The 15,150-nt window shown below is 33.6% G+C and overlaps 1 protein-coding gene across 1 annotated transcript in view; it reads right to left on the reverse strand.

Moving 5' to 3' along the window:
• LOC143240308 (very low-density lipoprotein receptor-like) overlaps positions 1-15,150 on the reverse strand; it is a 70,382-nt gene that overhangs the window by 37,441 nt on the left and 17,791 nt on the right. Inside the window, exons 4-6 of the mRNA XM_076482538.1 lie at positions 14,807-14,932; positions 4,995-5,111; positions 4,316-4,561 (exon numbers count right to left, since the gene is read on the reverse strand). Coding sequence (XP_076338653.1) covers positions 4,316-4,561; positions 4,995-5,111; positions 14,807-14,932 — 489 coding nt within the window. The remainder of the gene's footprint in view (positions 1-4,315; positions 4,562-4,994; positions 5,112-14,806; positions 14,933-15,150) is intronic.

The following is a 15,150-nucleotide window of genomic DNA, read 5'->3' on the forward strand; positions in this document are numbered from 1 at the left end:
AGTATTTCTTGCAGGTTAATAGGAGAACACACTTGACCAAGAAACACCACTGAGCAGGATATAAATGTATGTCAAAGCAAAAGAAACTCCATGAAAGAAACACAACAGAAAAACTTGCCCAAGTTATAGTCAAACTGGTATTTGTAAAATTCCACAAGAGAAAGATGATATTTATAAGAGAAGAACACAGTCAGATGCTGTAGATAATGCATGACAAAGGCATGAGGAATATTCCACATTCCAGCATGGTGACTCCTCGAAAGAATGATGAAAATAAGCCATTAGAGATATTGTAAGATATATAAACTGAGGAGAAAAGACATGATAATGATGACACCCTTCCAAAGTGAGGGAAAATAAGCCACTTAACTACTTAATAAGCTGACAAACTCAATCCATAAAGGTAATGATGGAAAGGTTGTGACACAGAAAGATTCCAAGGAATAAACAAATGGAAACCATGAAAGAAAGCAGTATGAACTACACAGCACCACAAAGCTTGCATAGAACACAGGAGGCAATCTAGATCTGACCTGCAATAAATATAAGAAATGGATGGGATGGAGATAAGTGCAAAAGCAGAATCACTCTCAGAGATAGCTGAGGTTTTGGGAAAGAATACAGCATAATATATGTACTCTGATTAAAGGTGCATGACACATCTATCATACAAAGATCAGAACTGCAATGAACACAAGCTAGAAGAAAATAGGTCTTCAGAGAAATATTATACAGGGAACATGAAACCAAAGGTTGAATGTTAGGTTCAGAAAGGGCAAAGAAGATGACATTAAATCCATATCAGGTGCATTGTGAAGATAAAGAACATGAAAAGTTTGGGAGAAGAGAACAGAATCTAGTAAAATTAAATGGGTTAGACTAGGCTGCTTTTCATCCATAAACTGTTGAAGAGGAAAGATACTGACTGAAGATTTAGGTGAAGAATGGAAGGATGTGAGTGGTAGAAACCACATCATAGAGAGATCAAAGATGAAAAGTAGTCCAACATTGTTGAGAAATGGACAATGTGGAAGATCAAACTGAGAGGGAAAGTTGAGAAGCAATGTGCAGTGCCAGACCCTGTCTTCTTGTAAGGGACCTAACAAAAGCCACAAATAAAGCCAGGTGACATTTATAAAGGCCTAATGAGAGGGAATCAAGACTAAGCCAGTCAAAATGCAGCCACCATGAAACTTACCGTGTTTACTCGCTTATAAAACGGGGATTTTTCCTCGAGATTTCGGGCTCAAATTGGGGGCGCCCGTCTTATAGGCGAGGTCTACAGACATAGAAAATAAATTTAGTTCACTCAGAACTGTGCAGATATTTCAGACAGTGAAAATAGGGAAGTGAGCTATCTTGTTATTATTAGATCTGTGATTGTGAGTCAGCGCATCGTTCGTTGAAGGGCGCGCGGGACTTCGTTTTTCCCTATAACGTCATACCGGTAAGCACAATGCATCCACAGTGCTAACGAAGAAGAATCAATAAAGACACATCTTTTAGCATCTTGTCGGTTTCTTCCCGAACACTTGGCTGCTACCTTGGCAATCCAATTCTATTTTCACTTTTCTATCTCTTCTATTTTTCTCCTTCTAATCTGAAATCGAAATATCGTATACGAAACCCAAAATTAGGTTTCTATTAATTTCCATTTTTTTCACTTTTCTCTCGTTACCTGCTTTCCTTCCTTCGTCTTATAAACGAGTCTAAACAGAATATCAACAATTTCTCAGGTGAAGTTGAAACCCGTCTTATAAGCGAATCGTCTTATAAACGAATAAAAACGGTAATAAAGAGTTGATTTAAGAAAGGAGGTTCTTTGGAGAGGAAATTTATAGGTGGGAAAACATAAATATGAACACCTCAGAGGTATCTACCACAAAGACTCAAGATGAAGAACTGAAGATCAAAAAAATGTTATTCAGCTAGGTGGTAAATTCATCTGTGTTTCTCAAAATGGAGCATAACCACCAGAAAACTTGAGGATCTAAGGACCACTTTATGTATATGACTTTGTGTTGGCACAATAATTGACCTGAAACATGATTCAAAGCACTAAGAATATGGCAAAACAAGAAACACATTCAGTGCTCATTGGCCCAGAATAGGAAATTCAGAGTCCAAAACAAAAGGACCAGGACTTTATATCCCTTTATTTGTACTGTATGAGAACACTGTAGAGTTATCAGAATATACTAAACCATCATTCCCTTAGAAGATAGTGGAAATGTAACATAGCTCGATGATCAGCTAATAGCTCAAGAATGTTGACATGAAGCTCAAATTCAGCCTATGAATAACTCCTGGAAATCTCCTAGGAATCAAGATGTGCACTCCAAGCCATAAGAGAAGCATTTGTAAAATGATGCAGGTCTAGAAGGAGGTATGAGAGGAACACTAGCCATAGTACTGTCTCTGTCTGACCACCAAGCAAGGTCAGTCTGAAGGAAAGACAGCTGATTGATTCAATTAAATCATTAATTCCATTGATTGTATAGTTCCCACTGGAGAGAATACATGTGACTACGACCAAGGAGTATACAAAATTGCAAGGAAGCCTAATCCTCAAAAGAGATAGAACCTTTTAAGTTAGAAGAGAATAAGATAATAAGGTCTCAATGGCCAACTTCTCCATATCCCAAAGAAGGAGTGAAAAAGGCTGGGTCTGACTGAAATGGAAATTGAAGAAAATTCCCCAGTGAACTAGGTACTATGTATGGGAAAGCATATACTTCTCCACTTTGATTAACAATCCAACCATCTGAGGTGTGATCAGAAGACGCCAAACAGGAAGGAGCCAGAAGAAGCCAATTGTCCATATAATGATGAGGCTCTCGAGCATAGGTCTTATCTACCTGATAAAATGCATAAGAAGTTGAGGCAAGCCCAAACTAAAAAAACCTATAACTGTAAAACAGGTCCTTTGTGGAGGAACCAAAGAAAATGACATGAGGTTAGGGAGATAGGAACCTGAAGGTGTCCATCCACTACATCACACTTAGTTATCCAAAGACCTGAAGTGAAAACCCAATGAAGGACAGAATTGACTCCAGAGTAAAACAAGAAGGATTCAGAAACGTTTGGGGCAACAGAGATCAATGATGAGTCTCTGATCACCAGATTTCTTGGGGACAAAAATGAAAATTCCAGCTGAACAAAAAACACTGGTTCAATGGCCTCCTTAAGAAAAAAGTTTCTCACAGCCTCAGATAGATATAATTTCTTGGAGTAGGACAAAGAACTGAAGACAAGAAAAGAGGAGGTGTCAACCTGAATTGAAGATAAAGGCACTCTGACAAAATATGCAGAACCCACCATCAAGGTCGACTATTTTCCTTGAATGAGCTTCAACTGATAATTTAGAATAAATAACAAACTGGTTAGCTAAGCAGGCCTTTTTTTTTACAATTTGCACCCTACTTTAAAATCACCAACTACTTCAGAGTAATCCCTAAAAGGAGTTGTTTTTTATTTTAAATAACTTATAATAATTAGGTGATATAGAGGATATAACTGAATCACTCATCATCTTACTTATACTGATCAGCCATTAAAAGTCTCAAAGATCAATGTGTAAGATGCAAATTACGTCTTCTTATGACTTGTTTATTAAATATTATTCAGGCAACATCTACTAACATCTTAGAGCTTAAATATATATTTCAAGGTATATTAGAGGTTGAGACTTAAAGAAGCTTTGAGAAACTCCCAAAAAATAATGATTTTTCACAAATTTTCTCTATAGTAGAATATTACAGACTGTTGCTTAGAGCCAACTAATATATGAATATTCACCTTTGTTAAATAATACTGTTGCATCTTTACTCAGTTTGTATATTGTTTACCTTTTCAAAAAAGGTCATATTTACTTTATATTCATCCACATGTCCTATAAATAGTATATAGTGTTCCATGAAACTAATGAAACTGTCTTACTCAACTATATGACAGCCAAATATAAGGTTATTTAGTTAAAGGACTTAACCAGGTATATGGCATTTGGTCAAACGATATCAATTACATTTCTAATTACAGTAATAGTACTAGATACAGATCTGTTTGGAAATGTAACTTCAAATTTTTAGTTAGAAACATTTTTTTCTGTGGCAACATAAACGTATTTAAGGTTAAATGAAATTACATATATAATTCAGTTTATTAAATTCTACATGTTTGTGATACTTTGTCATAAAACCAAACAATATATCGTTAATACACATACCTTTGATTTTAGACATGCACCAATTTCAATTACATAAATTCAGTTCCCTAACTTTACATTACTACTATACCAGATGAATACCAAACTTACAGTTTGTCTCATCTGATTTATCAGGGCAGTCAATACCACCATCACAATGCCAGGAATTAAGAATGCAATCCTTTCGGTTAGCACACATGAATTCTCTAGAGTTACAAGGTGATGGAAAGTTTCCAGAGGAGCAGTTCTTCTCATCAGAATTATTTTCACAATCCTCTTCACCATCACAGTGCCACTGGTTTGGTATACACTTCATATTATCACACATAAACTCTGTTGAAGAACAGGTTACATTTGCTGAAAAGAAAAACATTCTGTAACAAACTAATGAAAAAAGAAGCTAGAACTGAGTGAATTTTATTATTGATGTATTCATACATGATGGATATCTGTTTAAATTTATAATTTCAGTGTAATAAAACCACACTACCAAAGGTATAAAACAAAGTGTCAGGTTCAGCAAAGCATTCTACAGTTATTTATAAATTAAAATATTTTGTAAAACCTACTGAAGAAAATAGGTTAAATATGATAAACCTAAGTAGTTTAAACTTCAACTTAAACACACATACTTACTATATATATATTATATTTTTGTAACTATAACAATATTCATTTGCATTAAAAACACATTTGCTTACTATAATTAACAACCTTTATTGCATACTTAAAGACTTTGGTATATATTTTTCCATCTACAGAGTATCTGGTTCAATAATCTTTGACTTACAACAGTTCATTTCGTCACTGCCATCTCCACAGTCATTATCTTGGTCACAGACCCATTGTTTAGCAATACACTTCTTATTGTGGCAAGTAAATTCTTGTGATGTACAATTTATCTGGTCTGGATAAATACATACAAATCTTAAAATACATTAAGAAGCAAAAAAATCCAAGTACAGTTCAAAATCACTTAAAAGGTTGACTTTGAAATGTAAAGATACTTCCAAAGACTTGAGTAATATTTTGAAATATTATTAGAAAAAACAAAATTATTTTATTCAGTATGTATAACTCTTAAGCATCTTTCAGTCACAATTGATATGGAAAAAAACTGTGTCATAAAGTTAACTTTCACTCTTATAATTTTCAAACTTTATATTTTTGATGTGGACAGAATATACTAATTTGATACAAAAAATAAGAAAATAATTTTACAGCTGCATTTATTCAGAAACAGAACAAAACAGAGAATTATATAAGATTGTGTGTGTATTTTGGTGTCTTAATGTTTGACCTTAAAGTTTAACTAAAACTACATCATTTTCATTAAAATACATTGTTCAACAAGAAAATGTAGAATGAAAGAAAGTGGAACAAGATATATTCTTGAAAGAAAAGAATCACAACCACACATAAGTGTCAAATGTGTGTATCAAATCAGACCACAATTGGTGAGTCAATGTTAGTGCAAAACCAGGTGGCAGTAGTTGTTTGCCTTACAGTCCATGTGGATGATCTCAACTGTCTTCATCTCTGACCACCCCACAGAATATGTAGGATGCAGATGTCAGACCAGATGACAAAATGCAGAATTAATAATCTTGACCCTTGTGTCAAAATAAAAGTAATGTCTGGAGTTTGGAAAAATCAGGATGTAAATGTATGCATCCATGATGTCTACTTTTATCATTCAAAGCCCAAGAGTAAATGCCTAACAAATGTTCAGAAAGATCTAGAAGATGGTTAAGTTGCAAAAGATTTATAACAAGATACATTCCATGGTCATCTTGGAAGTGACAAACAATTTGGAATAGAATCCTGGAAAAGGGTGACTGACAGGTTCTATAGCATCCTTGAGAAGAAATCTCTGAACCACTTTGGAGAGATTCTAGCAAGATGTAGGATTCAAAGGTTTTAAAAATTCAAGGGAAAAACCTTCTAATAATACCTGAAACATTAATGATCCAAGGTCAAATCCTTTCATAGATGCACAGCTTGGCCTACCATACTCAGACCTTTTCACAACCTGTGGGATAGTCACATATACCATTAGTAGTGAGGTATCCAGCGAGGAGTAATATGATGGCTAGATGCTGAAACCCAGGTGAGAAAAAACAGGAAAAGGTGCAGAATGAGAGAAATGGAAAAAGAAGCAGATAAAGGCTGCAACAGACGAGAAATCTAGGATATAAGGGAGGAGTGTTGGCCTCCATCCTAGACTCCAAACAGTTGTGAAGATCTGCAAAACTATCTTACATAAAAAAGTGACCATAAGGAGGTCCTGTAGATATGTTTTGTGTAGGTGCACATCAGTTAAAAGCACATCCCTACCAAGATTAATAGAAAAGGGTTGAAGAAGTCAAACACACCAACACAGAATACATAAGGGAATAGGTATTCATTCCTTAACAACCCTTTGAGAAGTAGTGGATAGTAGTGTAATTAGATCTCAAATCTGTTAAAAGATAACGGACCTATAAACTAAAAGTTTATACTTGAAAAAAAAACCCAACTCAGAACCAATCTTTGAACTAGAGCTAAAATTGAATAAATGTAATAATGTACATTTAAAATTGTAATTGATATTGATAATACATCAGTAACCCCATCTGTTCACATCACAACCTCTTACTGTACTCATTACATACAAGTTTTTTGATGTTTCCATACATGGGTTTTGAGAATTGAAAACAAGTTATTTCACACAACAGCAAAATTTTCTTTATGTATTTTGAGAATAAAACAAAAACATTCCATAACAACCCTTCCATTCACTTGTGCAACTTTAAACTATAAATACTGTTATTTTCAAACTATCATATAATATGAATACCATTATATGAAATGAACTTCTGTTAAAGCTTAACATCTGTCTGCATAACAACTATTGTGCTAAATTATTAGCCTCCTGCAACATTAAAATGGGTAGGATACAGAATATTTTTTTCCTTAAAAATATTTATATATAACCAGCATAAATAAAACCAAAGAATCTTTACAATGTCATACTTGTGTTTCCAAGTAAGTAGTTCAATATTAATGGAAACAATCATTTAAAATTTTCACAAATACTTAAAATCTATTAAAAACTATATTATTTTCACTTTTTAATTAATGTATTAAATATTTTATTACATCAAATAATTTATCATGCACCATAACAGGAATTTCATAAAATTTCTTAGAGAATACATGGGCAAAAACCACCTTAAAAAGCAAACTTGTTCTTGGAATAACTCTCAAAACCTTCCATCTCAATGGCTAAGGCTGCTAAAATATTGCTAATAGCAAAAACATTGAATTAGATTGCTATTCAAAATTCAATCATTTGTTCTTCATATTATTCTTATTTTGCACGCCTAGCAAAAAAAACGGCTATAAACATTTTATTCAAATCTGATCAAACCTACTAAAAATAGCATACACATGTCATAGGATTATTTTTGTGTTGATTCTTTAAAGAGAAGAAGAGATGTATCAGTTTTTTTTTTATTCTTATTGACCAAGTTTCTTTTCAAATTTATTCAAGCACTGAAGCCTACAACATAAATGGCTATTTTAGCTGCATCAAAATCTATGCAAAGCTACTAAACAAACTCTTGTGAAAGTTGCAAGGCTATTTTTAAGTCTATTCTTGAAAGTCAAAAAATTACATCCTCTAAAATTTTCTGTTCTTTTTCATTACCAAAACAAGCTATTTGAAGCCATTTAAACACCATTTCACTAGTGAGAAATGCTTTGTTTTATTACAGTAAACAATGTGTAAAATTGTGTCTCCAGCCTTATTATTACTGATTAGAGTTTTACAAGTCACTACAAAGAAACTGACTATGAACATTTTACTTAAGCCTGGACAGTAGTAATGAATGCAATACTGAATATGTCATATGGCAGTTTTAAAATTACTTCAAGCATCTTCATTTTTTTGCTTGAAGCATAAGCCCTTCACTTTCTACAGCTGAAAAAATATCGTGTTTTACTAATTAGAATTAATTGGAAAAGAAGTTGTGCAAAATATAGCACATTAATTTGAAATTGCTATGCTGAAGATTCATTATTTCTTGAACTTGTATTCTTCATTCTTTCTCAAGTTTTCTATTGTTCTTTGCCTCAACGTTGTTTTCTGTGACTATTTCAGTGAATTATGAGTTTTATAACAATAGAAAATCATAGTTGATTTCTCTACTCTACTGAGTAGTGAATCATTCTAATGATTTTCATTCTTTTCCTTATACATGTGTTTATGTAAAATCTCTTGACTCAGTAAATAATAATTTGACGTAAAAATCAATTCTGTAGTAAACTGTTGAAAACCATTTAACATTCAACTAAAGTAGCTTAAATGTATTCTCTATATATAAATATAAAAAAAACAAACTTAAGAAACAAGATAACTAAAAATTGTTAGCTTGAAAAAAGGGTATTTCAAATGCCTCGTCATCTAATTAGTAAAGCGCATGAATGGATTAACGAGATTCCCACTGTCCCTATCTACTATCTAGCGAAACCACAGCCAAGGGAACGGGCTTGGAGAAATCAGGAATTCTGGATCATCAGAAAATACAGTGACAAACTGAATTAAAATGTAAATATTATATTTGCAAACCTGCAACTAGGGACTCTAAAATAACAGGGAAACAAACTAAGCTTAAAATAATGTCTACATTATTTTCTTGACTTGCAAATCCCTATGCTCACTCGACTAAAATTAATAAGTACTCTAGACATGGAGTAGAAAGAAGACATGCTGTTACAAGAGAAGTGCTACAGCAAAAGGTAATGTCAAAAAATATCCTACGTAGTTCTAAAGTGTTGCAAGAGTGACTAAAAGGTAAATGTTACTCAGCCAACCTGTTCATCTCAGGGGGTCAGCAGAACACATATTTGTAGTGTGGCTAGAATTGTAAGTCAAGAAGTATGTATATGGAATATTTACCACAATAAATAGGTACAGGAATTAATCATTCCAGACATGCATCCAAAATAGAACATAAGACCTGCCTAGCTGGAATAATGACAGGGAAAAGTTTATCTCTTAGTGTATGTGCCCCGTACTCATACTAGTAGATTTACAAAACCCCAAAGGAGCAGCTTGGGACTTGGAAAGCAAGGGTTTTCCCTTATTACTGTGGTAGAATAAAATGGGAAAAACGGAATTTGCACAGGCAAAAACACAAGATGTGTAAACCAAACAAGAATTTTCTCTCATCTGTATAAGGCCCCACACTGACAAATTGTGCAATGGATTACTACAAAGAAGGACAGCATATGCCAGATATAAAAATATTGCCTAACTGGAGTCCCACTATCCTGACATATGTATACATACATATTAAGCTGCTCCATGATGGCACAATCCATTGCTTTATTGCATATCATGTATAAGACATGTTTACATTAACAGACTTCTGCAATTTTTGAAGGGCAGAATCACACCTGGTGACGTCATTTTATTTGTTGTCTTTGTCTCAATTGCAGCCTTCAAAGCAGGAAAACCTTATCTTAGCAACAGGATCTGACTGAGGATAGGTAGGTTGGCATAACACTTCCAACTACCTTCCACTTAATGTGGATTTTATTATAGAGAAGTATTCCCTGGGAAGCAAAACTAGCCAGTTTTGTCATTGTCACCAGTATGTATTCGTGTAGAAATAATGATGGTGTGGTAGATTTAAAAGAAAAAGAAACAAGCAACAACTCACCTCCATAGCACCTCTAGAAAACCTACATTGTAGTGAATGGAAGAAGATGAACTCTGAGGCAGGTGAAACTGTATTGTGTTGTAACTAATGAGTCACAAATGTGTCTGAGGCTGTCAACATCCCATCCTTCAAAATTTTATTTAGAGAACGTTAACAGCTAAAGACAAAGGAAGCATTGAGATGTTGAATTTGACAAAAGGTAAAATGGCAAAAGGCATAATCTCCTATGGAAGAATGAACAGGTCAGATGGCTTGTTAACCTCAGCCAAAATGGAAGGAGATAAATATATGAGAGAGAGAGAGAAATCTTATGATAAGCAGAAATTATGTTGATTATTGTGAAGGACCAGGATAAAAAGGATAACACCAAACTGTCCTAACAAAACAGAGAAGACAATTAGGAAATTATGATTTTACAGAAGAGAAAGGGAAGGGATAACTGAAGAAAAAAAATCTGATCACAATCCCAGGTAGCCTAAGTATTGAAGAAGAAGAAATAGTCTGGTTGTAAAAGTAACCTATACCTATGATACAGTGTATAATAGGACCATGACAAACAATTTTAGAGCAACATTTTTCATTAGTGACAAGAAGAAATAACCTTGTGTTAAGAGGAACAAGGCATAAGGAAAAGGTAACCCACATTTGAATGTGGGGCACATGAGAACCCTCATAACTAAACAGATATTCAAGTCTGGAAAAGGAACCAGATGGTCAAAGAGAAAGGCTCAAAAGATGTAAAGACCATAAAGAAAAGGAAAACAGTCATTGGAGAGACTCAAAAACTTTGACAAACATACAGAAACAAACTAGTCTATCCCTAACTCAGAAAACCAACAGCCAGAGCTGCAGATTCCAGAGCTGTTAACCAATAAAGTAGAAATTCAATATCAAAAAGAACTGCAAAAGCTGCCAGAGTGGGAACATATCCACTTAAAAACTAGATGATTGAAAGACAACTCAGTGGAAAAGATTCAGTCTAAGAGAGTCAGTCAATCCATCACCAAGTTCAAACCTTCTGCAACATGACAGGCTAACAATTGAATACTAGTGGTCAAGTGTCTAAATTAGAAAGCCTAGATTTATAAAACAGGAGTCCTAAAAGAGGGTACCTTGTCAACTGATTAAAGAAAAGAGTTTTTTGAATGAATCTTAACATGATGACCAGATAAATGAGACAGAAAATGAAGAATTAAATTGATGAGCAGCTTGCGATATGGTGATATGGATAAACTGCTCGTGTGATGAATAGCCCCTGGAAAGGGAACAGATATCCAGAGGCACAACCCATTTGAATAAAGGGGTACTGGTAAGGGTAAGAGAGGTGCCTATGAATGTATGTGAGTGACTGAGCCACAATGATGGTGAAAATTATCTTTTAGTTTAAATTTTCATACAAATTTGTAGTTTACACTTTGATAAAATACTATGCAATACTTATAACCACCAATCTTATTACTTTATAAAGATATAAACCAGAAACTTGTACCACTTAACTCATCAAATGTAAATAATTCTCTTTGATTCTTACTCCTGGATTATTTATAACCAATGAAAAGAGGAGATTTTAAAATTTCTAAATCCATTAAAAGGCTAAATGTATTCTAAACATCACATGAGCTACTTTTGCATCAATTTCCTTCTAACTATCCACAAGATCACATCAATCAGTGAAAGAAATTATTGTAAATAAATTATAGCTTAGTAAAAAAAACAATAAAATTAAAATAGTTTTAGGACATTGTCTATTTTGTGTGTATTATTATTTTCTCTTCTAAACTGCATAACTGAAATACATAAACATTAAACAATATACTAACAAAAATTCCTCTGAAAAGTAAGGTTAAGTTTTGTCAACACTCATGACAAAAAGTACAAGTCTCAAGTAAATACTAAATTTCTTGCTTTTATGTATACGTTTTATAAATCTAAATTAAATGTAAAAAATAAGTTTATCACCTTAGATAAGAAAAATTAAATAAAAAGAATATCCAACAACACACTTGAGTAGAAGCATCTGTTTCAAATTTAAGTGTGTTGTAACTTCATTGCACCAGCTTATAATTTGATGCAAAGCTTTCATAGTTGTACTAATTACATTTCTTGTTAGGCTATAAAATAGTAAAGCAATGGTCTAAATAACTGAGAGATTTTAATTGTTTAAGCTTTGGTTGAAAGGTTAACAAAGTGTGATGTCTGTTACAATATATTGTTACTTTTAGTCACAAGACAGGTCAAACTGAAAGAGTCTATACAGTTAGTGTTAGGGAAAATATAAAGTGTTACATTAAAAAATTGTACATTAATTTAGTAAAATTGATCATCATATGGCATTCCATGGAAAATACTAAAGAACCAGAGTAAAAGAGAAAAAGGACTAAAGAGCAAACTGCAATATCACGCAGGAAATGTCATTACTTTCATGCATAAAGGCTTTCTAACCCCAACTTCAAAATATGTCTCTGATATCATTCCCAGAGTAAACTAATGTTCTTTTCTACACAAGAGAAATATTTTTAGTCAGATTAACTTTTTGTCAATAGATGCCTTTCTCACAGGTTAGAGGGTTAAAAATGCATGGTAAAACGAATGCTATTACAATGCTGTTCAAGTCAACCAAGTTTAATTGGGAACTATTCCAGTTGAAAGAATAATGACAAGTACAACTATCATGATCCTTGACAAACTGAGTATTCTGTTTAGGACCTGTCATATCATTGCCAAACCTTGCTGGCCTTACACTAACTATACTTATTTGGTAATACCATGATAAAAAGAAATAGGACTGGACATAGGTGCAATATACAGAATGAATAAAAAGTATGGAAAATTCCCATATGCAAATGATAAGATTGAAATACAAAAAATTGGAAAAGTCTCTCAATATGGAAAAGTTATTATCCATGATATGCAATGAAGCAATGGATTATTCCATCATGAAGCAGCTCAATATATATGTATGTATGTATTTATACATAAGTCAGAATGGTGTAACTTTAGCCAGACAATATTTTTGTATCTAACCTAAGTTAGGAAAATGTAAAATATGACCATATAGATGTGCAACATTATATTTTACATGAATGAAGACTGAAGACATTTGCCCCAAGCATTTCTCAGTTGCAGAATGGATACTAAGAAATCAAGGTATGGAATCTGGCTGTAATATTGAATGTACAACAGAGTCGTACACAAATGGTCATTTTCCAATGATTTGTTTCTTCAATTTTTTTCATTCTAATTTATCTTCTTAGAAAGAGGAGTATCTATAAAGAAGCTAAATTTCAGTATCCACTGACCCTACCCACCATAGAGCTTTATGAGGGGATGCACTACAAAGCCAAACAAGGACACTGCAGCAATGCCAGGGTTTCATAAGCACTATAACCAAACACTAGCATCAGACACAATGTCCACAACACTTGTTAAGAACATCAAACACTGGTACTTGGTTGACCCTAGCCCAAGTGAACCAGCCGAATGACCCTAGGGAAGCCACCCCATCTATAGGAATTCAAGGCCAAAGTGGTGTGTTTAACCCCTCAACCACCAGAATCCTCTCCTCCTCTTCACGAATCACCATGCACGGCAAACATATGGGTGAATGTTTAGATCCCAGAAGAGGTCATCTGAAAGAACAGAACCTTCCCTGGGAGGTCCCCTCACCACGTACAGGAATCCACACTGAGGGACAATATAAAGGAATAACTTTATACCTATACTAATTAATAACCTAACGTCCAACTGCAACGTCTCCTACAATCCCGTACCCATTTATACACTCATCCTTAAAATGTGTGTCTTTTTGTTAACCTGAAGATGACCTAGGAAGGCCTAAACGTTGTTCTCTGCTTATAAATAAAAGTGTTAATATCCTCACCAGCAATTCTGAGATACATGTAACACTGAGCCTACTGGCAACTAAACTCTGATAAATCTTCTACATCTAAGGCCTGTAAAATAAAGCTAGTTGTTGGTGTGACTCCTTAAGTGGTAGCATGAGCTTTGGAATTCATAATGAAGAACATTCAATCAAAAATTGAAAGTATAAATAACAATGCAACTACAATAAACTAGATTTAAAGTAACCTTTAAACAGTTCTGTCAACAATTGATGCTCCTATCTACAACATTCCTGCTGTTTAAGGATTAAAGAGAAGAAACAGTTTGAAAAACTTGGAATAATATAAATGAAAACAACTTTATGTGTATACTAAAGATGAACATGAAACCTGAAACATATGGAGTAACACATCCAAGAACAAGTGCTAACAAAACAGACGTAATAGTTCACTAGAGGCATTTAGGGAAAATCACTACATCACATGAGTATGTTACTCTGCTATTTGGGAAAAGCGACATATGGTGATTTCCATGAGAGACATGTTGTAATAATTCAATTTCAATTGGCAGGACAGAAGGCTTATGGGATGCATAAAAGAATTCGCATATAGAGGGCAGCATTAACCAACAATATATAATCTTGTGAGTGAAGGGACTGTAGCGGAATGTTAATTGCATCTAAGACTAGTGTAGCGCACAGTTATACTTATTTTGGTTTGAAATTCATTCAAGGTTTGTGATGCAAGCAAAAACCTTGGCATAAATGGCATGAAACAATAGTTTTTTGTTGTGTAAAGAGGTGAGTAAACATTTCTAAATTAGCATTATTCCTCTGCTATAGAAATTCTCAGAGTATTTTACTGCAGTTTAAAATTGACTTTAAAACTAAAATTTGGAACATAATAATTATATAATGACACAAGTTCTTTTATCTTAGTATGACTTTTCAAACTGCTTACTACAGTGTATCAGTATGTCAGTTGTATAAGCATATTGGTAAATACTTTTCCAGTCTAAAAATAAGTAAATGCAAAATTAGTCAGCAGCTTACAACAATCTTCTTTTTCATCAGAACCATCTGGGCAGTCCATATGGCCATCACATCTCCACTTTTCAGGTATACAAACTTCCTCAGGCATTTCACATGAGAATTGATCAGGTCCACATGTTTTATTGCCTATAATACCAATAAACTCTGCTCAAATGAGTTGAATATTTAAATAAAAGTCATGGTTAGCATACTAACTTTTTAAAATTTCTTCTATTTCTGGTGGAAAATGTGTGTAATATTAATAGATCAGAAAGATATATTGAGAATCATTACTTTGCTACACTATGCTTAATATTTAAACTTAAAAAATAATTTGTTGTATTCTGGAAAAACATTTTCTGCAT

Source organism: Tachypleus tridentatus, chromosome 2, assembly GCF_004210375.1.
Source record: "Tachypleus tridentatus isolate NWPU-2018 chromosome 2, ASM421037v1, whole genome shotgun sequence".
Classification (NCBI taxonomy): domain Eukaryota; kingdom Metazoa; phylum Arthropoda; class Merostomata; order Xiphosura; family Limulidae; genus Tachypleus; species Tachypleus tridentatus.